The 27,910-nt window shown below is 40.4% G+C and overlaps 1 protein-coding gene and 1 long non-coding RNA gene across 2 annotated transcripts in view; one reads left to right on the top strand and one right to left on the bottom strand.

Annotated features, from left to right (window-relative positions):
• The window catches only part of cacna2d3a (calcium channel, voltage-dependent, alpha 2/delta subunit 3a), a 185,340-nt gene that overhangs the window by 45,908 nt on the left and 111,522 nt on the right, over positions 1-27,910 (top strand). Inside the window, exons 4-5 of the mRNA XM_061736038.1 lie at positions 3,121-3,237; positions 23,367-23,426. Coding sequence (XP_061592022.1) covers positions 3,121-3,237; positions 23,367-23,426 — 177 coding nt within the window. The remainder of the gene's footprint in view (positions 1-3,120; positions 3,238-23,366; positions 23,427-27,910) is intronic.
• Positions 18,552-19,862, bottom strand: LOC133456457 (uncharacterized). Its single transcript, XR_009783791.1, has 3 exons — positions 19,342-19,862; positions 18,727-18,777; positions 18,552-18,690 (listed from the first exon to the last, which is right to left on the bottom strand). It is a non-coding gene; the product is annotated as an uncharacterized LOC133456457 (long non-coding RNA).

Genomic DNA, 27,910 nt, shown 5'->3' with positions numbered 1-27,910 from the left:
TATACGAGCGCACATCACATTTTTCAGTTGTCTTTTCATTGGTTGAACCACTATCATGCCCCTGCCACTCCAGCTCTTTGCGGATGCTTTTCTTCGCCCTGTCTTAGAAAGGCTCGATCCGGATTTGTGTCAGTTGCCTTTCCAGTGATGATAATGTGATGTGAGAAGGAGAGCTTCAGGCTAATTGGCCCTGGTCTGCTCTGGTCAGCTTGACTGAACATAGCGCTGCAGACAGCTTGTGGTCAGCAGGACCCTGTTAGCTTTTCACTGACCACACAAACACCATCACAAGCACATAAACGCTTCGAGTCAGGCTGGGGAAACTTTGTTCTTTCGCCGTGTCTCAGTGTAATACTGTTTGAGTTGTCCACATTCATGGACAAGGATTTAATGAAGAGAGAGCTGACAGTTTAATGGTCTCCATAGCAAAACACTCAGGGTGTGGGGGTAACGAAGAAGAAAAGGAAATATGCTAAATTGTGACTGCATGCAAGAAGCAGGTTCTTTCATTTTGAAGATGAGTTGAGGAAGTGGGAGTCGTGAAGGAATTGGAAAAGGGAACCAGGGAAACTAGAGAGGCAGTAAATGGAGAATCAAGAACCATAAAACCCCCCTGAAAAAAATAGCAATGTGGAGGTTTAGGTTTGAGGTGCTGGCAACATTAAAAACCACCGCAGTCGGCCAGGAAGCAGAATTGGTGTGAAACCTGAATTTCCTGTCCCTCTGTCATCCAGCAGCTGTTATTATAAGGGAGGGATTATCATTCAGGTTTTTCATATGGTTGCTGTGATTTTGCATCTGAGTCATCAGGCAGTCACTTTGATTAGCCACAGAATGTGTTATGTGAGGCTGCAATTAATTTGGCTTGAGGGAGGAACTTTTGTGTGAATGTAAAACTTGTGATTGTGTTAATTGTTATTCATTGACAATTAAAATACCTTCTAACTGACTTAGAAAGTTTCCTTTCTTTCTTGCACAACTCCTACCTTACGCTTACCAAAGCTTTGGAGTCCCTTATGAATGACTGTGATACATCTGAGTGCTTGGCTGTGACGAGAATACATTTGGCAGTAAAGGAATCATCTCGGCAGCTTTTCAAAGACACGCAGATTGCTCAGTGTTATGACTGTGAACTGAGTGTTGATGTTGTGATATGCATATAAAGATCAAACAGCGAGTGCTTCCCTTTATGCACAGGTCCTTTATGAGCCTGATTCCCTCATTTCTTTCTGTCAGCGCTGTGACTCTTCGCTGTTCCCGTTGCTCGCCACCCTGGTAAAAGGAAGCTATTTCGAGCAGGTAGTTCAACTGCCCGCTTCTGTTATACTCAAAGCTGCAAACTCACCTCTTTAAAAAAGTATCCTGATTAATAGGATCCCCTTCCTCTAATTACTGTAGTTGCTTAGAAAACAAGAATCGCATCAATCTTACTGCTTCACTTAATTTAATTTTATTACTCACTTCGGCATTCTATCTACACAGCAATATTGTACCTTCAGGCTTTGTCCTTTGCACTCTTTATACGTGGTTGCTTGTAATGATGAATGAGGTAATCAGTGAATTTGAACTTAATCTATCTTGTGCCTTGGGTTAGTCTGAGTTCTGTGAGGGAATAGTCAACTAAATGAACATTTTGGGATTTTAACTCTGATTTCTCTATTTGTACCTCCTGCAGCTCTGCAGTAGGAGATTTCATGCTCCCCTTGACCTCCCACTGATGTATTATCTTTTCACCGTATTTCTGTTAATCTTTTTATTCCCATTTTTCACAGCTATCATTTTTCTGCCTTCCCCTTTATACCTTTCCCTACCTATCTTGGTATTTTTTTGCAACCACACAGGCTTTACTCCACTTATCACATCTTTTCTCTCTCCTCTCGCTGTCTCTCTTTGTTTCTTCTTTATCACCTTTTAATCTTACTAATATGTTTGTCTGTCTGGATTCTTAGTGGCATGCACAAATACAATGTCTCATTATCTGTCACACAAGAACATACACACAGGTGAAGCAGAAATACACTCATAATTTTAACGACACGAAAGCACTGATCAAAATCAGCATCTCCATTTCCTTTTCGGTGCTTTATTGTTTTCATCAAGGCCTTTCTCTTGAAGTGACATTGCACAATAACCTGACTCTTCTGAAGAGCCGCTCACCAAAGTAAGATGGCGATTTATCTCACGTTTTCTGCTCTCAGTTGTCACAATCAGCTTAAATGAAGGAGTTCATCTTCATCGAAAGTTTTGGTATGAAGCAAATACTGCTGTCTGTTTTGCGATGTCCTGCAGTTTTTCAGATGATTACCTAAATCCAAAAGCTGCTTCCTGAGTATGTGATGCTGTCCCCATCCTCTCCCCTCCTATAGCGATCTCGCCTCTCCTCGCACCGCTCCTCATCTGTGTTGCCGTGCAGGAGTAGCTAAGAGCATATGTCTAAGCAGGCTGGCATAACATTATAGATGGCATGCTATTTGATATGGTGGTAATCTTCTGTTAAATCCCCCAAGAGTGAAGAGATTTAAAGAAATGGTTTTCTTCTCTTTTCTCTCTTTTCTGTACAATATACCCTCTCAGTTAGATCGTGTGTGTGTGTGTGTGTGTGTGTGTGTGTGTGTGTGTGTGTGTGTGTGTGTGTGTGTGTGTGTGTGTGTGTGTGTGTGTGTGTGTGTGTTATTTGTGTGTGTGTGGAATTAGCAAGACTTAATGTCACTGTCCCCGGTTAAGGCTCCGGCTTAGCTGAGCACCCCAGCATTTATGGCAGAATAATGTGATTTTTGTGCATTTCGGAAGCAGGAGGCAGCGATGTGTGTGGTAAAAGTTGAAAATGGCTGGTAACGCTTGGTTGAGCTGATGGGTTTTCTTTCATATGTATTCGGTTGTTGTTTTTTATAATCCTAAGTTATGTTCAGAATCACTGATGTAGCAGTCTTGATACTCCAGCACTCACTATGTAGTCTTTATAAACTCCAACCATAATGTAAATGACTTGTTGCATGTGTGTTCATCCTGGAAGATGGGTCTCCCCTCCACCCCCACCCCTGCTCATTCAGCTTTCATTTGTGGTATAAGGCTTTGACAGTAAATACAACCTAATAATGTTCCTTTGTGTCTGTCTTTCAGAAATACAAGGAGTTTGAGCGGGCTGTGCGGGTGGAGGAGATCGATGGGCTGAAGTTGGTAAAGACACTGGCAAAGAATATGGAAGAGATGTTTCACAAGAAAGCCCAGGCTATGCAGGTAATGATGATTTTCCCCTTATATTTAATCTCCTTTTCATAGAAAACTATTTGTCATTTACTAATTTGATTAGTTTGGTAAATATGGGTCAAAGCAATTAAAAATGGTTCCGTCCGTCCGGCCGTCCGTCCGTCCGTCCGTCCGTCCGTGCGTGCGTGCGTGTGTGTGTCTGTCTGCGCGTGTGTGTGTGTGTGTGTGCGCATTTGTCAGTGTTATAACAGGTGTCTGCAGTGCTCAGCCTCTTTGGCTGCAGCTCTAGCTTCAGGTGATAGATCCTATCAGGACAACATGGTGCTGTTAACAGAAATTGCATTTCTCTCTGAGAGTCTGGTTCAATGATAAAAGCGGAAAGGAAGTGAGGGAGGATAGAAGGGAAGGAGGGAGGGCGAGGGACCATAGATAGTGACAAACCATTTCCCTGCCTTAGCTTTGCTCGCAGCTGTGTTCTTTTTTTGTCATATATATGATACCTTGTCCTGTTTGGATTTCATGGCTGTTCATTTTTCACAATGTCACAATCATTAGAGGAAATGTGTAAAAATAAATAAATAAATAAAATGACCTGTCTGAATGCAAGTGATGCTTCACTGAGCAGATACAGTAAAGGAGATTTGAAGCTAATATGAACCATCTAATATCTCACAGCTAGGACTCCTTTGAGCTACTCTAAAGTAAATGTTGGCTTTAAAACAATATTCTAATGAAATATTGTTACTGTTTTGCGCTGTTCAGTTTTCTAACAATGATGAACATAGTAATTAAAACATTAAAATGTCCTTCTTTTGAGTGATGAGAATTGTCCCCTCAGCCCATCACAACTGTCTCCTAAAGCTGCTTTATGACAACGTAAGTTTTCATTGAGCCAGAGGATCCGATGTATTGACTATGTGCCACCCTCTTGAGAGCAGAGAAAGGACTACTAATAGCTTTTCTAAAAGGTAGTTTGTGGCTTGTCTGCTGGTTGCTTGATAACACCACATTTCATCACAAGTCTTTTTTTTTCTTCTTTATGTGAGTTCATGTGAGTGGAATAAAAGGTATATATAGATGGATGTAAGGAGGTGAAAAAATACTGGTCTGAGAGTATTACACTTGTACAGTTTCAAAGATGTACAAAAGTTACACAGTAAAGGGGAAAACGTAATGTAAGAGGAAATACATTTGAAGAGAGTATGAGAGAGAGGAAAAAGTCCCATGTACTCATCCATCGGATACCACTTCACCTGCAACTTTCATTTTTCCATGCTAACTGTTGGCCTTGTGATGAATCGCTAGTTGCTGGCATGTAATGGATGCTCCCAAGAGCGTTTTTTCCTCTTCCTCTCGATCTTGCTCCAATTTCTCTCTGCTTTTATCACCCAAACTCACATCTGTCTGGCCTGGCATGCACTCCTTTAGCTTTCCTTAAGCTCCCGCCTCTCCTTTGTCTGCCTTCGCCCATCTCTCTGCTTCTTACTAAAGTATATGTGGCGCTTCAGTGATTCAATTTCCGTGCAGGCTCTCTCCCCTGCCTGTCATCGTGGTTTTATCTCCTCGTCCCCCTGTCAATCCCTACTCATTATCGCTCACCACCACCTGCTGAAGATGGCGGCTTGTGGTGATTTAAAAGGGCGCACCTGTAAATGTGCGTGTATGCTTCTTAATGTGGTTGGTATTTAAACGTACTTAAGAGAGGATATTGTGATTTTTGTGCACTAAAACAATACAGAGTTTTTTAATAGTAGGAGTAATTTTGACTTAAGTAGAAAAGCACAAGCAGTGTTAATAACATTAATGATTATGCAGTTCAGTCAGCTATAGTTAAATTACTAAAATTATAGCTCTGCTGTTAAACATAGGACAAAAGGGACAATCAAACAATGTTCCAAAGTAAATACTTGCCTGCCCAGAATGTTATGCATGTCTGTGTGTGGAGAGTTTGTGTTTTCAACAACCATCTTAACTCACTAATGTTACTTTTTAGTGAACCTTTAGCCATTCCTAAATCACCGGGGTGTTATTATGGTCTGGATGACAGCACCTCCTCTTCTCTACTCTTTTCATTGTCCCTCAAAAAGAAAGCGCTTGAAAATGGTAGCAAAGAAACGGTGATGGTTTCTTTATCGAAATTGTAAGCTACTGAAATGTCCTCTTTGAAGTCAAGTTCCACAGTGTTTCATGTCATGTGACAAATGCACTTCAAAGTGAGTGGATGCCTTGCTGTTAGAGCTGTTTCTCGTCTAATGGCATTCAGCTCGAACGCTGCACCTGCTGATATCATGTACCTGTGGCAGCTATGCTTCTGTAGTCATCAACGTGATTACCAGGGTAGAGGAAGCCTACCAGAACACTTTAAACAAGACACGCAGAAGTTTTAAATAAAATTCCTCTGACATAAAAACTTTGTATGAACTTTCATGAATATCAGCTTCAAATTTAGCATTTCAGGATTATTTAACTCCTGCAAGGCGCTAACACCGGAGCAAAGCCCCTCAGCTCCCTCAGAGGGCTTGCCTAACCATTAGCACCTTGCAAAGGTTAAATATAACTTATTTTTTTCCCACCACTTCAGTGTTTTTTATACTTTACTTTGTGATGACATGATAACACCAATTTGATTGTAATTGTTCCCATATAAAGTTTTCTAAAAATAGATCTGACAGAGGATCATTCCTCCAGTTTTGCCAGAACTAATTTGGACGTTCCTTATTCGCGTACGGATACTGGATGGGTCCTACATGGTGGTTTCTGAAGGGTGTTCCCCCACAGGGAAGGAGGCTGTATACCACTGGGTCTTCTGTCACAAGCCAGGGTGAGGTTTGCATTGCCGACTATAAATCAAACCAATTTGCAGTGGATGTTGGACTTCCTCAGCTGATTCTAAGGCCCTGGGGCCTCATGTACAAAGAGTACACACAAAAAACGTGCGTACGCCACTTTCTACGCTCACGGTCGGATATACAAAGAATGACTTGAACGTAGAAAGTTGCGGTCCTTCACTCACACATTAAGGATGGCGTACGCACTTTTCTGAGGTTTTGTCCGTTGGCGATGCTCACTGGTGATGCAGTGAAGTGCAGAATATGAGGAAACGTAACGTCAACAATAAGTTCAGGACCACGTGAAGGACACGACAGTCACGATATCACCAGATAAGTTACACAAGAGTGAAGCTGCAACAATCTCACAATCAACCACATGATCTGAACAAACAACTAAAGGCAGGAGCTCAACGATGGAACCCACAAATCCCGATGGCAGTTTTGTTAGAGGAACCTGCTGATGCATCAGATCACACCAATCTGCTGGTCCAGGGGCCTGTACTACGAAGCAAGTTCAACATACCCAGGATATCTTTTCCTTATCCAGATTCACTAACCCAGAGAATTGCAATCACGCTAAGCGGTCACACGACGGTGGTTATCAACTCGGTATATCAACCCAGGTTTCTCCAATCTGGATATGAGCGCGTGCACATAAAAGGGGCGGTGTTTTCAGCGCATGACCAATCGCAAGCATGGAGAAGTCCGCTGTCAGAGCCGCTTATTTCAGTAGCGAAGAGCAAACAATAATTTTACGGAAATATGATGAGTATAGGCATATAATACAGGCAAAAAGCAACACAGTTGCAGCTGCAAAATGCAGGAAAGACAGCTGGCAAAAGATCGCTGACTGTATAAATGTGTAAGTTCATAGGGATATAAACATCACTGCCCCATCATTAGGGCATAAGTAGATCTGACTATAATTACAGTTGTCTATTCTGTTAAATGCATGTGTTGCTTAGATGTATTTTTATGGCGTGTATGACAATTGTAGCCTCATTCCTTCAGCTGCAACCCCAGCGGAGTGAAACGCACATGGGAGATAATAAAAAATAAATATAAAAACATAATTCAAAGCGGTAAGTAGGATTACTTTCATATCTTAGAAGTACAACAAGTACAAGGCTTTAGTGTTTCTATCACTCTCTGTTTTAGGATGATATCAGTATACAAAAGCACAATGAAATAGCATTGACATTACTTGCAGAAAACAGAAAAAAAAATGACAAGAAGAAGATCGGAGGGATCCTCTCATGATCCGCGCACCGAGCTCCACTGGATTCTCTTCGAAAGGGCATGCCATTTTCCAAGAGAGCTGATTGGTCAGTGGGCGGTGCTTTTATACCCGGCGATCTGTATCTCGAAAATAACCTGCTCCGGAGAAGGTTAGCTGTTCAGCATAAGTTACCATGGCGATGTACCCCGGTAAGAAGTGAACCACCGTCGTAGTCCTGAAAACCCAGGGTTAAACCTGAAGTTACCTCGCTAACCCCAAATCCCGCTTCGTAGTACAGGCCCCTGGACTAAGACTGGACCATCAGCTGGTTTAGGTACCAAGAGGATCCTCCTGGATCTCTGCCCTGAACTGGACCAGCTGCTCCGGTTCAGACCAACATGAACCTTTCAGCTGGAGCTGCTACAGGTCGGACATCTCTCAGTCACCATGATGACCGTATGGGTCGAGTACTGGAGATAAAAGCCAGATCCTAAAACATCCCATAACTGTGTCTGGACAGAAAAACATTAAAATACATTTTGCAGCGAAAAACCGGTTCTGTAAAGTTGTCTTTTAAAATAAAACTAAGATGTCACGGAAAGGTTGGTTGGTACGAATTGATGTGATTCAGCAATGATGAATAAAGTTTTTATTGAATGTTTAGGCAACTTTCAGAGTCTGATATCGAGTCGGCTGCAGGTGCTGCAGGACTCCAGAAAGTGTTTATCCGGTGATGGACCGGGAATAAGACCGGTCTCTCCTCCTGCGGCACACACAGAGTTACAGCAACTTTGCTCTTTATTTCTCACGTTTGCACCTCGATATTCTCATTGGCACAAGTTGTCTTTATTTCTGCAGCAGAGGAATCAGATCGTAATGCTTCATGTTTTAAATATAAAATATTGTTCACATTGTTATACTTATGAGAGAGGTGATCGCGGACATCCACAATGTGTAAGACTCAATAAACGTGTACATTGGTCTTAAGCCGTCAGTATATAATACGTGTGACAATAAAGCGGAACGAGGAGCCGTTTTTCATCCACCAATTTAAGTTCTGGTGTCGGTTCTTAAAATACAAACAAGAAAAGCAGGGTGTAATGATGCACTGACGCTGCCCATAAACATTCACAAACCCATACGATGATAATAAAACCAAAACCCTTCACGGAACTCAACACAAAGCACAGAAGAGCATTACCCATAATGCAATGCAGCTGAAATCGGAAGAAATGCCCCAAATAAATTATTTATTCCAGGCCTCAACTTTTGACAGGACTATCTCCAGCCCATCTCTTTTTTTTTTATTTGTTTTACCTTTTTTTTTGCACATTTCTTGTTAGGATGAGCGGTTTTTAATGGATAATTATCTTCATGATCATATTCAAACATATGTATTTGAGGGAGGAGACAGGGCGGAGTGTTGTGATCCAGCATGTGCGCTCAAATCCACGCTGATGATCGTGGGGGCTCCGCCCGCGGGTCACATCGGCTGCCACTGGAGGGGGGGGGGGGGGCGGACCTCGCTGGCGGTGGGTTTCCTCCCTTTTTTTTTTTTTTTTTTCGCCCTCTGTGGGGTTGCTGGTGGCCTGGGTTCCGGGTTCTTCCTTGTCGGCCTCTTATCTCGCGGGTGGCGGGGTTGCCTCCCCCCCTCCCCCACTATAGATACACTTCAGGTGGAGCTTTGATAGGATTGTTACACACACACACACACACACACACACACACACACACACACACACACACACACACACACACACACATACACATAGCCACATAGATATACACACACATACATATACACGTACACACACACATAGCCACACAGACATATACATACACGCACACACACACACACACACACACACACACACACATACACATAGCCACATAGATATACACACACATACATATACACGTACACACACACATAGCCACACAGACATATACATACACGCACACACACACACACACACACACACACACACACACACACACACATACACATATCCACATACATACACATAGCCACATAGATATATACATACACACACATACATATACACATACACACACACACATAGCCACACAGACATATACATACACGCACACACACACATAGACATACACATTGGCTTGTTCACCTGCCTGCTTGCTCTGTAGTTTTGGGGTTAGTTAGTCGCGGTAGCTTAGCTCAGACTGTGATCAGATCTCGAGATTTGGGTCGATTGCTGCTCGTGTTTTGGTCGGCTCCGTGTCGGTTTCGTGTTTCGTTTGTGGTTTTTGTTGCAGATTTCCAGTGCTCGACGTGTGCCTCCATGTGCCTCCGTGTGTTCTTGCTTCCTGGTTTAGCAGCGGATGTCACCCCCCCCCCCCCCCTCAAAAAAAAACCACTGGGTTTGTATGTGTGTATATATATGTATGTGTATGCGTATGTATGCGTATATATATGTATATATATTAAATATAGTAACAATGCACATATATATCCCTTAGGTTTTTACCAGCATGGTATCAACCATTAATGTAATATGTGTGCAGACAAGGTAAAAAAAATAAATAAAGATTGGTATGTACAGAGCAACCTGCGTGGATTTGGGTGTACACACAGTTTTGTACATCTAAATTTTTTTTGCATACGTGTAAATTCCACGCACGGTTTCACGTTGAAATCCACGCACTCTTAGTACATGAGGCCCCTGACTTCGGTTGGAAAAAGGTGGATTACTCACCCTGGGGCTGGAAAAAGTATCCTGCCTCCAGTGGAGGGGTTCAAGAATTATGGGTTCTTACAGGTTGGCGTAGAGCTGTGCAAGTTGCACCAAGTCTGTTGTGGTAATTTTCTAAATAAGCAAGTCCTTGTTGTCTGCCATTTTTATTGGTGGAAAGCTCAGATAGGGTTTACATTTGTGTGGTCAGCTCTGCCACAACAACTATCATGCTGAGCTCATGACACTTCTCCAAGTCATTTCCCTCATTTCATGAGCTATCCCCATCTCAAAATATTGTCACATCTTTGTGGGTCTGTGATAAAATTGCCACTAATGCCAAAGCAGCATCAGATGATGTGAGAAAAACAGCAATTGTCATCTTCTGCTCCTCTCAGGCTGACTTTCTGCCACTAATAAAAAAAAAAAATAGAAGTGAGAGATTTGGAAATATTTTCCGGACTAATGAAATGAGCAAGTAGAGAAGAAAGGTTAGGGCGGTAAATAACAACGAGAACGATAAGTCAGATTGTTAGTCTAAGAATGAAATAAAAGTATGTGTACGTATGTGAGATGAAGACGGGGGGTGGTATGGTCGGGTTACACACTTTGTATTCCTTTTAGTCAGCAAAACCACTGAGAAGCATCAGCTATTGATTATTGGCACTTTATGTTTCAAAGCACACTTCTCTTCTTCTCCCCTCCATCATTTCTTCCCTTTCCCTTACCGTTTTTATCTGTCTGTGAACTATACTCTGCTTCCTTGGCTTGGACCCAATCTAAATCTGTCCAGAAAGCAAAGTGTCACCGAACCCTTTTCCATTTTGTTGATGCTGCAACTCTTCCCTGGCTGGTTTGACAATATTAATTGCTGCTCTGAATACTATTGATGGACTGACCCAAGGGAGTCTCAGTCATCCCATGCCAGACCTTTGCAGGTACCAAGACCCCCAGGATCTGCCCTTCTAGGAGGACAAGTCTTACCTCTCCTTTACTAATACAACAAAGAGGCAGCTACGACTGCAAGTTATTCACATTTAAAGTTAGCGGGGGACCTGCAGTGGTTCATGATCATGAAGGACGTCTTGTGTTTTTGATCCCGTCTGAATGCGCCATGTGATTTGTAAAGTAAAAATCCCACCACAAATTCGCTACCCTATGGGTGGAATCAATTTGGGGTGCTGGGTCGGGGCTGGTGGGGGAGACTGGACTTTGGTAGTTTTGGTGTTGGAATGCAATATGGTGCAAAATGAATGCAAAATTCCTCGTCGCCTTTTCTGCCAGTGTAATTTTGACATTTTTTGTTGTTAGTATGATATTATATTACAGTTTCAGCCTATATCCAGCCCATATAGTGTAATGATCTGATATTTTTTAGCCAGAAATGAATCAGTAAAATACTTTCTCTCATCAAACTCCAGGCCTCTGACAGCACAAAACCGTTAAGTTTACTGTTACCGCGGTAAGTTAAATAATTGGCTAATACGCCATTTCCCGATTTTGTCACTTCTTAAAATGTGATGTGTAATCCCTGAACTCGAACTCTTGAGTGTCTGGTCAGGTGCTTTTAAATCAATATTCAAGGTTAATGTTAAATTGAAGGTAATTGTTTGTCAAAAATGCAAGGCTCTAACCTTACTTCCGGGATCGATGTCTATAAACTACGGTAAAACACATACTTCAGTTATCTGTCGTAAACGCATGGAACTAAATACAGGTGTCAGGTTGTAATTTCAGAATAACTGCAGGTCCGGGGGATTTTAGTCCAGTGTGAATAGTTGCAACTCTGAGAGGAAAATTGCTGTGATATTGCCAACAAATTGTAACACTAAATTTTGTTTTGAGGGGAAAGAAAGTAAACTTTGACCCGAAAGCAGAAATGCGCATTAAACCAACAGCATGCAGCACCTCCGGGATGTTTTTTTTTTTCTTGGGCTAGCAAGGCCAGGGGAAGGGAAAGTGCAGAGTCAAGGCTTAAAGTATTATTGAAAAAAAAGTCGGAGGTTTCTGCCTTCAATCAATTATGTATGTGCCCCCCTGACAACACACACACACACACCATCCTTTGCCTCTTTGACAGTGGGTTTTAGCATAGTGCAGTTATATGACATCCTTTGCGAACTTTGACAGATTTAGTGCTTCATTTATAATTAATAGGCGTTTGTTAAGGTCACTGGCTTCAACCATCATGGCATACACCAAACAGTAAGTGGGTTGCACAAGCGAGAAATAAACAATTAAGCTGACGGGTCAGTGAAAGGGTTGTTTATGAACTCTTGAAAGAGCAAATAAGCAGAATTCTTTGCTTGTCAAAATATAATGACGTGCTAGCAGATAAAGGGGGAAAATGAGTGCAAATGTCAGAAAATAAGAATGTGAGATGACTGTATGTGCGTTGAAAAATGATGTGTAATTGAGGTGAATAATATTACTTGCATTTGTATTAGAAAACTAGAAACAATTGGAAAGTCTTGTCTTTATTCTTCTTTCAAATGTCAGTGAAATTGGGTCAAATTGGAGATGCTTAGACCTAAACAAAGAAATATGAGTATGAGGGATAGCCTGCAGCTACTCAGTGATCCTGAACAAGGCAGTCCTCCCGCGACCAGCAGAAAAATAGCAGGAATTAGTGATCAGTCAGGGATCAGTCCTCTTCCACAGATAACAAGTCCAGTTCAGTTACCAGAGCAAGTCTTGTTAGATCTGAGTCTTTAGCCTTTTACCCCCTCAGCTACAGTGAAGGCTTGCAAATGTGTGTGCTCGTACTTGAGCATGTGTGTCTGTCTCCAAGAAAACAACAGGGCCTGCCTCACTGACTGCCAGTTTAATTATTGTTGTCACTCTATAAGCCTGAGCCACGACAGAATGGCTTGAGATGAAAAGTAATTTCCTCTCTTTTTCTACTCCGTTGTGCATTTCAGCAGGAACACCTATTCCCACTCCCTCCCATAAAAAGCAAAAACATAAAAACAACAAACACGTGGCAGGTTCATCTGAATGTATGTTAGAAACATAAATACATGAACACAGGCAACACGCACGTTTATGTACGCCCATGGCAACAACATTCACGCAGACATTAATACACCACCTGGAGTGTTGATCCTGGCGATATGATGGAATTGAAATTCACAGGAGCCAGTAGTATTTATTTATCTTTAATCTGTTTTTCCAATTGAAAAACTTCAGCGAGGGAAGTTATTTTTACCCTAGAACTTACCCGCCCATCTGGTTCTTCGCAAGTTCCACTGCATGAATAAAATGCTGGGAAAGATAATCCAGGTAGAAATCAAAAGAAATAAAATGACAGTTTGATGACTGTATTCCTTGAAGGTATGACATTATTCATATTGAACATTTTTGTGTCTGAAAGATTCAAGATTTTACTCAGTCATTGTAATTCACGGTTTGGTAAATTTAACATATATTGTGGGTATCTGGTAGCTATCCCTTTTGTGCACCCACCATAATTAAGATAAAGTAAAAAAATACAATAATTGTGTGTTTTTTACACTGATCTTATGGTTAGAGGTGGGTGCAATTCATCGATGTGTCGATGCATCGTGATGCGTCACGTGACGATTTGGAATCGATTAATAAAAAAAATAAAATAAATAAATTAAGTTATCCTAGTCAGATTCCAGACTGAATAAGCTGCTGAATCATTTCATTTTCAAGAATGCACATTTCTTATTGTATATGTTTACACTAAATAAATTTGATGGAAGTACATATCTTGTTTACTTAAATTAATGAACTCATTAAATCCAGGGATTGACCGTTTCAGTGTTTTCCGCCAATAGAGGGGGCTCTCATGCAAGTGCAGCTTTCCCTGGTCAAAGTTAAAGGAGCTTGAGGCCGGATTGTGGCAAGATTTATGAAAAAAATCCGTATACATTTTAAGTTTTCTAGTAATAATGTCAGATGAAGCGTTCCAAACCCAAAAGAATGAGCCCTCTAGTGTATCTCTCCTTTGCCTTGAACAGGCTGTGTGCTGCAAAATGTGCTGCAATTCGGTCCCGAATTTCCCGCGCTGGGCTGTGGATGTGACGTCACATGACGCTGCATGTGCGTTCTCCCCGTTCTCCCGTGCCGGCTTCACTGTTCGGCTGCAGTACCCCCAACGGCCGTCGTGGTGAAGGGTGGCGCTAGAGAGTCTCATTTCTTAAAAGGAGCCTCAAGCTCCTTTAAGTAAGTCAAAGAGCAAATGTTTACATAGTCATACAATAAATGATTTTGTGTCTTTGAAAAATACATGTCAAATGTTCAAAAAACCTTGTTATTTACTTAATGAGTGTTGTTAGAGGAACTGAGTTAATTGATTGGCTATTTATTTACAAATGTAGCCACAGATGAAGACAAAAATCAATCTTGTATCGAAAAAAGCATTAAAAATAACAATAATCGAAGAATCGTGGCACCAATAATCGAATCGAATCGACAATCGTTATAATCGAAAAATCGAAGAATCGAAGCTCCAATAATCAGAATCGAATCGTGAGGTACCCTTGTTTGCGCACCCCTACTTATGGTTAATGGTTTTGAAATTGTTCCCTACGGTGAGGCGGCCTTCCACTTCTGTGCCCAGGACTGTGGAATAGCCTGCTGGTGGACCTGAGGGGCGCAGAGAATGTTGACGTTTTAAAAAAAAAAATGCTAAAGACCCACTTTTTTAGTCTTGCTTTTAATTAATAGCATTTTATTTCGGTCTCTCTGTGCACAGCCATATTTCATTTTATCCCAGTTTTTTTTTTTTTTTTTTTTTTTTACCTTTTTCATTATTATGATGTGTTTGTTGTGTTTATGCGGGTGAGTGGGGTCTGTGTGATGGGTGGGGGGCTTGGGCTCTGTCTCCGCTATCCCCTGGTCATGAGGTGAACGTTTCGGAATGTTAATATGATGAGTTTCTGTTTAGTTGTGGGGAAAAGTATTTACAGAAGAACTTCTCAAGACTTTGTCCAGAGTTTTTCTGATTTTTTTTTTCTCTGCCTCCTCAACAATTCTCGCTGAATCTGATGTGTTAGCACATTACTTCTGCTGCTGTAATTTTTATATCAAATGTTAAAGGACTAAATTTTTGGATTTCGATTTCTCTGGGAAGCTGTTGTCAAGGACTATAACAAGTGAACATTTTCTAAAATGGGTTAGACTTATACTCAGAAATGGGTCTCTTAAAACTTTAGTGTGGAGAAAAGAAGCCTGATAACTTTTTCTTGGAGTCGGTATCTCTGGTGTTTGAGGTTTTACACAGTGGAAACATGAAGTGTGGGGGGAAATGCCAATTTTCAGATAAATTGTGGACTATATATGTACGTATGTTTGATACTTGCGCTTCCACGTGAAGTCTCAAAGCTTTCAAACTTTTGTGTATGTACCTGTCTCTACCTTTTTACAAGTCTTTGCCAAAAAAAGGGGGAAAAAAAGTATTTACAGTACAGATCAAAAGCTTCCCACAGGCTGCCTCTGTGAGACTAGCTGTATTCTGTGTTGCTTTCTTCTAACGACAACATTATGTTCAAATGAAGAAGATTTGACAGTACTAGAGAGATTTTTACACCCCCCAGCTTTGGTGCATCAATAATGATTAGATGTCTCTTTTTTAATCTTTGATATTTCACTTGGCCCGGCTGTTTAAGAAAGAGATACACACTGAAACATCTTACATGAGCACGTGCACCTGCAGGTGAACCAGCGGCTGCACATAGTCTGTACATAGTTCTTAACTAAGGTAACACAAATAAAAAATGTGGTTTTCAGCTTTCCCTGGGTAGCAGTTTTAGTTGTCTTTCAGTCATTGTGTTAATTTTCACAATACCCTCAATCTCACGGAGCCCCTTTGGGGACAGGTGAAGGTTTTTTCTTTTACCTTGCAATAGTTTTTGCTTTCTCTGGCAATACTTTTGAGTTATCTCGCAAAACTTTGTGTTACCTTGCCATACCTTTTGTGTTACCTTGCAATAATGATGTCCGATATATACTTGTTAGTTCATGTGGCACCGTGGACACAATAATGGAGCACCCGCACCCTTGGGAGAGGTTTATAGAGTTATATTTTGAGATTGGTCTACAATGCTAAGATATTCTAACTGTATTTGCCAGAATGCATGGGTTTCATATTAGTTTGAGACATTTGAAAAGAGTTTTAAAATAACAATACTAGAATGAGGGTGCTGCATAACCTGCATACCTTATTGCAAGAAAACGCAAACATATCGATAGATAATGGAAAATTATTATGATGAAATGCAAAATAAAAGAATCTCCCCCTATCATCTAGGGGTCTCTGTTCAATCTAGCCCAAAAAGTATTCGACATTTTAACATGGACTTTGTGACCTATTGTGATAAAGTATGCAAAACAGCTGATTCTAACACTCATCAGGAATAACATCCCCCTCATCATCAGTTTTATTTTTATTTGTAAAGAGACGGGAAAGTGAATTAGTTTGTGGAAGGATGCTGGAGATGAAGCTGCCAGGCAGGAGAAAAAGTGGAAGTCCAAAGAGAAGATTTTTGGATGTGGTGAAAAGGGATATGTGGTTGGTCGGTGTGGCAGAGGAGATGAAAACTAAAGGGTACAGTGGAAACAGGTTATCTGCTGTGGCAACCCCAGAAGGGAAAAGTCAAAAGATGAAAGGGAAGATTGATGGAAAATTCTCATTAGTTTCAGTTTATTTTTTATTTGTTAGAGAGGGACAACGTACATTAAGAAACATTTTATAAAATAAAATGTGAATGTACCCAATTGTAGCCAAAAGGCTAGTTTACATTGGCAGTCCCCCTGCCAGAAATAATAGGCTAGTACCTAGTAAAAAATGATTAAAACACAAGTACAAACACATCAGCAATAACATATAACATATATAATTCAACCCTTACAGTATACACAGTTCATCCCCACACCGATAGTATACACGTCAATGTTCACATCTTTGATTATCGATCAACCAATTCCTAAGATTATATTTGAACACGTTGTATGAAATGGACTCTCTAATGTTCTGTGGGATGTTATTCCACTTAGGTGCTGTTTTATAAGAGAAAACCGATTGCCCAAATACGCTCTTTCTAAAGGGGATTTTGCAGTCTCCTCTGGCTGTCCCTCTGGTAACTCTGGCTTCCCCTCCAGTAGCACCAGTTACAGAGGAGCGGAAATGGACTTGATTGCAGAGTGGGGGTGGTGTCAAGTTATTTCGAATTTTATACATTAGGCAGCAGTTTTTAAAAAGAACAAGGTTTTCCCAACTTAAAGCAGCACAACGGAACTTTCAGCTTTGTTGAGTTTGGCGCCTCCTTTGGACAAAAAGCGGTAGTGCTTTACCAGAAAGAACACTCCATTTCCCATGAGCACCAGCGCGTACTGCCGGAAAACCCCCGTCCCCGCCGCTGCATTTGTTTTGATGAGAGAAGACGGACTTTCAAAACGACTTTCTGTTTTCAGCGGTCGTTTGCAGGATGGATAATGAAGAGGTAATGTATCTATTTTTGGCTAAACAATATAATATGACGATGTTGAAAAACACTAAGTTCAAATTGGTTTTATTAAGTTGTTTCAGCGAGATAATGCGCCCTACAAACTCATACGCTCTGCAACTTTTTCCTGTCACGTTTTTTAGAGGGACTTCGTCATAAATTAGTAGTCCAACATACTTACTGACAAAATAAAAAAATACTTTATAACCTGTGAATAACTGAATGCCCATTCCTTATATTTTGCAGATCACCCCTGCACAATTTTACAGCTCTCAGGAAAAATACTAGAAATGTTCTATACATTTTCTTAGCATTGCATTATTTCCTCTAGTGCTGTAATTCTATTCAATTGCGAATTACACATTTTTATGATCACTATTATTTCTCTGTCTGTTGTTGATATTGTCAGTAATTTTAGAATTACCAAAACCCAAGACGAATGTATGTGAAAACATTCTAATTTTGATTCTTATTGATCATAGAATTCTACATTTACATTTGTATCATAACAATTATGTCTCTTGTTTTATCAGGAATCTGCTGTTCGTGAGAACACCTCTACCTCTGCATCAGAGTTTGAACCCCCACAAAGACAGAACCGACACGCAGCATATATATCATATATATATATGCATATATATATATATATATATATATATATATATATATACATATCGCCAGTTTGTGCTCTGGCAGCATGATGTTTGGAAAATAAGAGACACCTTTCCAGACCCAATGGGACAGTACACTGGTTTCAGGGCTCCCCGTCTTCTGTAGAATGGAACCTTTATGAGGATTACTGCAAATATTTTGATATTGTTTTTTTTTTGTTCCATTTTTTCCTGTACAGTTGTTTTTGTGTGTTTAAAATAAAGACATTTGTGCAGAACAAGACAGACTTTTATTTACACACCTTTCAGAAAATAGAACATTCTTGAACTTTGTCATTTGCATAGTGACAGCAGTTATCCCATACATACTTATTATAAACAATAGGTAATCTGTATCACAGTAGCAGTAATGAACAACTGTATGACAGGATAAATTACTGTGAATAAAGTAAACAAGTGTAAATAGAGTAGTAGAAAAATAAACTAAAATTAATGAACTGATAATAAAAACTGAACTATGAAACAGTGTAAGAAGTTACTGTAAATAAATACAATGACTATAGTAGCAGTAGCATCTTGTGTCCATCCATGTTTCGTGCTGGGAGAGTCCGCGTGCGATTCACTGCTGGAGTGTAGGAGAACCTTCCCTGATGATTCACTGCTGGAGTGTAGGAGAACCTTCCCTGCATGAGGATGTGATTCTGGAAGTTTTCCAGATCTGATGTAGTCCTGCAGAGTGTGAGAATAAAGATACAAAAAACATTATGTCTTTCTGATAATTACTGACCTATAAATCATTCAACATATTTTGTTGATCACAAGTTTGAATTTTTTTCTTTGTTGAAGTCACTGTAATTATGCAGAAAGTAAAAGCAAGTAATGTATAGCTATAGAAAAATTTGAGAAATGTATATATTTATACACTCACAAGATAAAACGACACATTATAAACACCATAAGGTTTCTTTTACTACTCTTGTTATTATTTTAATATAATTCCAACAAAGTAGATTTAATTTATATGCTTATATGGTGTTTATATTGTATTTTTTTCATCTGGAAGTGTATACTTTGCCTATATATTTCATTTTTCTGGCTATATTTTACTATATCTACAAATGTGTTGCTTTTACCATCAGTGTATAAGTATCTGTATATACAGACCTGAAGAGTCAAAAGGTTTACATAGATATTGACATTTGATACAGTAGCAACACTTACACCAGCTGTAGTAGTTTCAGGATCATTGTTTTTGTAAAACACACTGACATAGGTGTTGACAAAAGTGCATACCTGGAGGTGATGAACGTCTTTACATCCTTCAACCATCTCGTCCAAGACGACGGCTGCAAGGGCTTGTAGCGAGAGAACGCCGGGCCAATGTTTATTCTCCACCGGGCATTTAGCTTGTTACTCTCCCGCTTTCTTTTTTTCGCCTCCTCCGCTCCGTTAAAACTTTTATTTTCTTCGTTTTTTTTCGCTGCTTCGGCCATGATACCAGCTCCTCGTTTAGCTCAACACCAGCTTCTGCTGAGCTCAGCCGCTGCGCTCCAAGCCCCGCCCATTTTTGTCTCGACTACGAATCGGGAAGGAGGGGGAAGTGACGTATGTGCCGTAAAGCAGTCAAAGTCGTAAAATTTGTAGTTTTTTAGTGTGGCAGGGTTCCTACCATGCTCCTCAAAGTTACATAGTGCCAGTGAAAGCGATACAGACCCCCTCAGATCATGACAGAGGTGTCATTAAACCTGTTGGAAGTTGATGTACCATCACAATGACTCTGGAAATATGATATTAAGGTGGAAAAGTTACGTAGTGTCGCTTTAATAGTCTATATTTTTGTAAAATTGCACAATGATGAGAAAATCTTGATTTTTTTATTACTAGTTATAAAGTTTCAATAACATTAAAACGTGACTTATACTGTAATACTCAACCAGTACTTTTTTCATTCTTAATATTAACAAGGAAATTCAACTTCCAATTGGTGTTATTTATTTATATTTTTCATTCAGGGATTTGTAATTTGGATTCCTCTGTCATTAAGTGTGCCTTCATTTGCGTCGCCTTTGCAAAAAAAAAAAAAAAAAAAAAGACTAGTCCATTGTTGAAAAGTAGCCCGCATAAGTAATAGTTCTTAACATTAGCTTAGATAAATGAAATAGTACCAAGAGGAATCGACTGAAGTGAAGTCCTGAAGCCCATATACAACAGGTGTGGACGACATGAGCAGCTGCCCAGGGCAGCGTCTTGTCAAGGGTGGCATAAGCGTGCATAAACAAACAAACAAATACGTGCCCCAAACATTTTTCTTTTATTACATGCCACTTGTACTGATATTTTGTGGGTTGTTCTCTTATAGCCTGCTAGTTTGTAAACCCGAACCCTAGTCCTGTCAACATAGAGGGCTGTCTATCAGACATCGAAGGGTGCAAAAACAATACTGTTACAGATTAATAACAACAATTAGAAGGAATCATAGGAACGATATACTGCAGTTACAATGCTGTAAAAGGTGTGGCAGAAAATTAAATAAAAGAAAAGGTCAGGAAAACAGCAGCATTTTCAGTATGGGTGGAGAAAAGGGGGAGGGTGCACTGATTGCGGTTTGCCCAGGGCAGCGTATAGGCTGGAGCCACCACTGAATAGATTATGAATACATCTTTTGAAAGGTTTATTATACGCTCGTTGGTTGCTATGTTATTCCAGGATTCTTATCTGTAGTACTGTGATTTTCCAGTTGGGGCCAGTTCAACATAAGTCACGACAAAATGCTAAAAGAGGCATCAGAACCAAGTGTCTGCATCTGTCAACCTTGGATTCACAGACAACATCTGACATTTTGTTAGGAGTGTGTGGCTAAGTGTTTGGAGCTTTAGCAGATGTCATTCAATCGTTCCTTTTTTCTCATCCCATTTTCTACCCTCCTTATCTTTGCTTGCTCTTTTAGTGTGCTTTGTTGAAAATTACTGCGTGAGATTTATTTATTTATTTTTTTGGTGCTTGAAAGTGATGTTCAGATATATATACTAAGTCAAACACATACGTACAGCATGCCTTCACATGGACAATGTTTCTAGTCCGGTTATTCTCAAGACTGAGAGATGGTCAAGCCCAAACTTCTTTGCATCTCATTCTTAACCTCTCAGAGAGGAGGAAAGGTGGAGAACAAAAGCTTAAATGTAAAGGGAATCAAACCCAAAATGTCATGCAACAATATGCAATAGGCAGGTGTTGCTATGGTGAAGAAAATGATATTCCAGACTCCAGATCATAGAGTTTGCTTGTCTACACATGGAGTGGCAACATATATAGATAGATAGATAGATAGATAGATAGATAGATAGATAGATATACACACACACACACACACTCAGCTGAAATAGTAAATGCAATTGTAGTTTAATCAGTAAAGCCATATGAACAGAAATGTGAAATGGAAGTCCGTCGCCATCAACTCACAGGCACCAAGACCATCTGTGCTAGAGAGAAGTCACTCACGATGAGAACATACCATGAATATCATATTTAAAAGAAGAAAAATTCCTGCAATGCCACTTTGTGGTACAGTGGCACTTCAGTACTGTTCATTTTAAAATCGGTCGTGCAGAGGCTAGTCATCTTTTGTGAAATGGGTCTTTTAGTCCTACAATTCTCACCCATTACCAGCAGTACAGCATTTATTGAACCAATTGCAACAGGGCAGAATTAGGACATATGCCATAATTCATACAGGAGTGCCTCAGAGTTACTATTGAGAACAACCATTGCTAATACATTTTAGAGTTTCACTGTAAAACCTGCCAGTACAGATGTATTGTGTCTAAACCATGCACGAGGAGATCTGGTTGAAAGTTGTTCTTTTTTTAAATAGCCACATGATCATAGTGTTGTTCTGTGTGTGTGTGTGTGTGTGTGTGTGTGTGTGTGTGTGTGTGTCTGTGTGTGTGTGTGTCTGTGTGTCTGTGTGTGTCTGTGTGTCTGTGTGTGTGTGTGTGTGTGTGTGTGTGTGTGTTCATATCAAAAACTAATAACCTGCTTCTTTATGTGAAGTAGAATTTAGATCATGTGCAAATACTGTAACATACAATCACTTCTGCCATGTTCATAGAACAGTGTTGCTCAATCCAAGTCTGAGGTGTTACAGCATCATTTAGAGGTTTCTCTGTTCTAACACACCTCATTGAAATTAATCAGTTGTCATCGAGGTCTGCCCAAGTTTGTTAATGACCCATTCGTGTGAATACGGTGTCTTAGAGCAGATAAACTACTAAACCATGAAGGACAGTGGCTAGCAAGTAGGAAGTCCCAATATTCACGCCACATATTACAATATAATATGTATAAAACTATAGGTACATAAAACAGTTTGGTAATCTTGTAGAAACTTATGTGTACTTTTCTTTTAAATGGTGATGATAGAACATTTATTTTACATGGTATGTAATACCATACGAGGTTTGTCATTATCAGTGACATTATACTGACTTGTATATTAATGGGGAAAATTGTAAATTTAAAATAAATTTAAAATTTAAAATAAATCCATACAATATGTATGTGTATGAAAATGAGGAGATGTGAATGCATTTTGAGCAAATATGATGTCTGCATGTGAAATTCTTTATGACTTAGAGAAAAAATAACTGCCAAGCCTCCACTGTCTTAAGATGTGCCTGCTCTCCTTTCCTCTCCGTTTGTAATTACGAGCTTGATGTCTTTGACAAAACTTTGTTATCTATGATTATCTTTCATTTGTAAGTGACATCATGTTACTCGTTTCTGACAACAAAACTATTTTCAAAAGATGATGGCATCCACAAGAATGAGAAAGAGGGAAAAAAAGTGATGGAAAAAAGACAAAAAGGCACACTGCAAATTCAAAGACACAGAGATACCCGCAGCACCCTACAGGCACTCACAGCAGACGATACCAGCGAGAGGCTGATGATGGAACGAGGGTCTATGTGTGTTTTTGTGTGTGCACGTTGGCGTGCATGTGTAAAACAGCATGAACTGATGATGGAGTTTGTTGTCGTAGGGTCCAAAGAACCTGAGGCTGTCATTACCTCTTCTGCTGAACCATTTAGGAAAATAGTTTCTCTTTACGAGATGGCCAAATGTCTGTCTGCTTTCTGAGTATGTGTCCCCTCGGGGGTTTTAGTGTCGCTTTGGTGCAAAGGGGTACTTACAAAGGTAGTTGTAAGACCACTGTCTTTATAGGTGTTTCTTGTTGTATTATCTATTATTTTCGACCCTCAAATTAAACCACATTTTGTATCAACTCTATTATCTCTTTCATTTTTTTTTTTTTTTTGCAGAGACTGGTGGAGGCCGCAGAGGAGGCGCACCTGCAGCACGAGGAGGATCCAAATCTGCAGGTGAGTCGCTGTCCCTCGCCTGAGTCTAATTTCAAAAAACTTTTTTTTTTTCCAACAAGTTCATCTTTTGTAATTAATGCAATTAATTTCAAAAAAGGGAAATATATTTAGTTAAAACGAGCGCTTCTGGAATTAATCCTGTAAGGGAAAGATCCCAAGTTGCTGACACGGATCACATATCAGCATCTCCCGATCCTGTCAGAGTTGGAGTAACTCTTTAACTGGTTATATAAAGCTGAAGTTGAACCGGAATCATTTCCACTCATAAAAGAATAGATGCAAGTTGTGTGATACTGTGATGACTGACTATGTTTCCATTTCCTTCCTTGTTCCTGATTAATGAACATTAACACATAAGCGACAGTGTTGTAAGCTCCATCTTACCAAACGTGTATGGTGTAGACGAAGCTCAGACTTTGACTATCGGCTTACATGAAACTCTCCAGATGAGGCTAATTTTTAAGAGAAAGATCTAAAGTCAAAATCCTACATGTGAGTCAAACAAATCTAAGGCTCACCCTAACCATCCCAGTCATGCCTTCGTATAATACAGTAATTACCACTAAAAACTGACTTCTATGTGGGAGCCCTTTTGTTTTTTAATAATACCTGAACTTATTCTGTGAGAATCAGTCAGAGCTTTACCCTGACACATAGATCATGAATTATTTATACTATTGTATCTTTGTCACATTCCCATTCAAAAATCCAACACACTCTAAATTGTTCCCGTGGATTTCCTCCTACTTTTCTGAAGATCAATAATCATCTCCACATAAACCCCCAAGCTGAGCCTGTGCTCTCATGGTTTAGCATGAAATCCATCCCAACAGTTTAATTTATTTGATGCAGCCTTGTATAATGTCTTTTTTTTTATACGTGTGCATTTTTGTGTGGAGTGAAAGAGAGTGAATAGGAGGATGTGTGTGTGGTTGGGTTGTCATGTATGAGTGAGTTTGCTGAGGATCAAGCACATCTCAGAGCACAGCTCATGAAAGTACAAGAAGCAACTTGAGTTCTCAAGAGTAAATATGATGCTAAGTCGATTTGGGAGTATTTGCCTCTAAAGCAGTAATAGAGTCTGTGTTTTGTGCGCTGGTGCCTGGAGTGAGTACTTGTTTATTTTGTCAGCTACCCCCATCGTCCCTGCTCGAACAAATCACATGTAATTTTCTGCCCCAAAGTCCTTATGATGACTCTTTTTTCCCCCAAAACTTTCCTGAAAACAAACATTTAAATCATTTGTTCATTAATAAATGTCGTTGTCATGTGAAGAAGGTGAGAAAAGCCAAAGAAATTAAGAGAAAACAAGTTTATCAAAAGCATAAGTAACCATGCTCTGGAAAGTCCAGCACTCTGTAGATTACTTTGTGGCAGGTGAAGGTGTCAGGATTAAGTATAAATGGGGCATCCATCAAAGGTTAAGACTTACCAAGCAGGGAAAAACACTAATCTTCCTCCGGATTTGTCTTTTCTCATGTCTGGCACAAACACTCACTTTCTGTTTTATAGTCAAAATTTCACTTTTCAACTTATATCCTATTACTTACTGTAGATGTAATCAGTTATGTAATTCTCCAAAGAAGCTTGCAGTCTCCAGACGACTCCAGTCAAAGCAAAGGACAATAAACCCTTCCTCGTAAATGACAGCAACTGTAATTGTTTTCATGACACTGACCATGCAGTTTCAAATCATTGCTTTATTCATGCTGGTTGACTTTGGGGATTAAGGATAATAATAAGATAAACATTTGCCAGATATATTAATTGATTTTTGGATTAACTGATTTAGGTCAACATCGGCCCTCAGATCATTTCACCTCACTAGTTTACATGCAAGCATGCAAGCATATAGGGGCAGAAGTCTGCTGTGGATCATCTATAAAATCAGGAGGTCATTATTATTATTTGGGTCCTGATCCTGCTTTATTCGGCCTCCTTACTACATCCTAGACCAACATGTGTTTAAATCAGAGACAGAATGGGGGCACAGTGGCGCAGCTGGTAGTGCAGCCGTCTCAAAGCAAGAAGGTCCTGGGTTCAATTCCCACCGGGGACGCTGTGGTCGCTGAATGCGTGCCCATGACTTCAGCACCCACACCCTGGGTGGGTTTGGCGAAAGGGCGTGTTCCCGTGTTGCCTTGGGTAGCTAATGTGAGCTACCCTCACAAAGCCCCACCCTGTCTGGTGAAAAGAAGCGGCCTGCTCACTCCTCAGGTTAAGGAGGAGAGCTCAGTGTAGGTAAAAAATCAGAGACAGAAGTTGGTGTACCACCGCCCCCGGTTCGAAAGCAGAGGTTGTCACAAGGCCAAATGATTATTTATGTGTGTGTGTGTGTGTGTGTGTGTGTGTGTGTGGGCCAGACTCCCTCCTACCCAGAATGCTGCTGTCTCTCATATTCCGTGACACTAGCTTGCTGTTCATGAACTGCTGATTCAGCAGTGAGAAGCCTCTGATTGGTCTTTATGATATTCCAGAGGGGTACGGCAGTGACTTAACAAGAATGGCTTTTTTTCACTGAATGGTACAGCTTCTGCATGAAAGGGTAAGGAAAAGTAACTCATGCTTTTACCTCAGTAGGAATGGCAGAGGATCTTAGAGGATATGATGCATGCCGAATGAGGTGTAGAAGTGGACATGAACTCCACATGCCCTCTTATATCATGCACTATATAACTGGCCGATACACTCTACTCTGTTACACTCAAGGGCCGGGTTTCCCAGATCAGTTAAGTAGTTCTTAACAGCGAAAGACTTCTTTCAAACCTTCTTAAGGAGCCTGTGAAAGAAAATCGCGTTTCCCAGAGTTGCTCTTAGCTTAAGTATCTCTTTCATTAAGAAGGAAATGAAAGATGCTGCTGACCCAGTCTTTCCAACCATCTTAGTGAACAAAGACTCACAGATCCAGCCGCGTCAGGCAAAACAATATTACACCAAGCAATGAGATATTAAAACAATGCACCCCGCACAAATTTTGATTTATTTTATACTTTAGATTTATATTGTTTAGCATTTATTTGTGACAGCAAAGGGGGAAAAAAAGAAAAATAAGGAATAACAAGTGTGTTCCTGTATATGCTTTATGCGCACAAATAAAACGATCATCATGAATATCATTTATTTGATAATTTGGCTGCTATACAGCATGTTCTCGCTGCAAATCAACCGCGTCACCGTGCGCGAAGCAGAACTGTTTATATGAACGCATTCGTGCGTCAGCACTTCAGTCCCCTGGACGTGCTGTCGGACCGGGCTGTCAGGCAGCCGGGACACCTGCGCCGTGCCCGAGCCCGAGCCCCTATGTGATGACAGGGAAGCAGCAGCTGAAGAACGAGATCCTTTGATGAATCGTTCATACAGTCTCAAATATAATCAATGGTGTCGGTTTATATTAAAGAATCTTTTTGCCCAGAAGAAAAAAGAGCGAAGACAACGACCCATAACTATTTTCTTCTCTTGAAAAAACCCACCTGCCGACTCGCGCTGTATACAGCGCGAGTCGAGATGCAGCATCATTCAGAAGAGGAGGAATACGTGCGAGGCGGGGATGATCTCTGCAATCTGAAGCCCTCTATAATTGTAAAAAGAATTTCACTTATCACGGGTTCTTTTTGGAACATAACCCCTGCGAAAAACCAGGGTTTGCTGTAATTCCACGTTGCGATTTGCGAAACTCGCCTTCTCTTGGCTCATGTTTTTGAACGCACACACACGCCCACCCCGTTTACTCCCGGTCTCCGTGTGTGGGGAAAAAAGCCTCACTGTAGCCAGAAATAACGGAGTAACGCACCGTTTGGATGAAAAAGGGTCATTGAATTATATTTATCATCTTCATTTTTCATTATAACGCACAGGCAGCAGGGAATTAGTGCGTTAGGCAGCAGTGCTGCGTGTGAAAATGCGCTGATAGTGATCGGTGATCGATTTGCCTGGCATCGATTCATTTGGTTTCAGAACCGGACAGCTGCTCCAAAGAGCGTCTGAAAGAGCGAAACTAAAGGACGGTGTTAAGAAGTCATCTGGGAAACACCCGTATCTTAGGGTTCTCTCTTAGTTCAAACCTTCTTTGAACCTCTCTTAAATCCTTAAGAGAGGTTGGATCTGGGAAACCCGGCCAAGGTTTGTTAATGTTAGTAATTTGGTGCTTTAGTGAATCTGGGTCCTCCAGACCCAAGCCCACTTCTGTAACCGCTAGGCTACCACTCTCTTTGTAAGCAGCCTTACATGATTTTTGCTCCTGTGTTTGTGCATCTGCACATGTAATGAAAGGATTTTGCCTTGGTGTGTGTTTGTTTTCATATGGTACGTGATCAGCAGTAATATTGTGAGGGTTGACAGTTATGCTTTGTGCCGCTTTTGTTAGGCAGCATGGAGAACCCCTCCCCTTTGTTTCAGATTTGATGAAACTGCTATAGAGCATATATTGGCCGACAGAGCCCATCAATTGATAAATAAATTAAATAATAAAAAATACAATACAATAA

The sequence above is a fragment of the Cololabis saira genome, chromosome 12, assembly GCF_033807715.1.
Source record: "Cololabis saira isolate AMF1-May2022 chromosome 12, fColSai1.1, whole genome shotgun sequence".
Classification (NCBI taxonomy): domain Eukaryota; kingdom Metazoa; phylum Chordata; class Actinopteri; order Beloniformes; family Belonidae; genus Cololabis; species Cololabis saira.
Note: the sequence above shows the minus strand (reverse complement) of the source record. Positions and strands in the feature narration are given on the sequence as shown.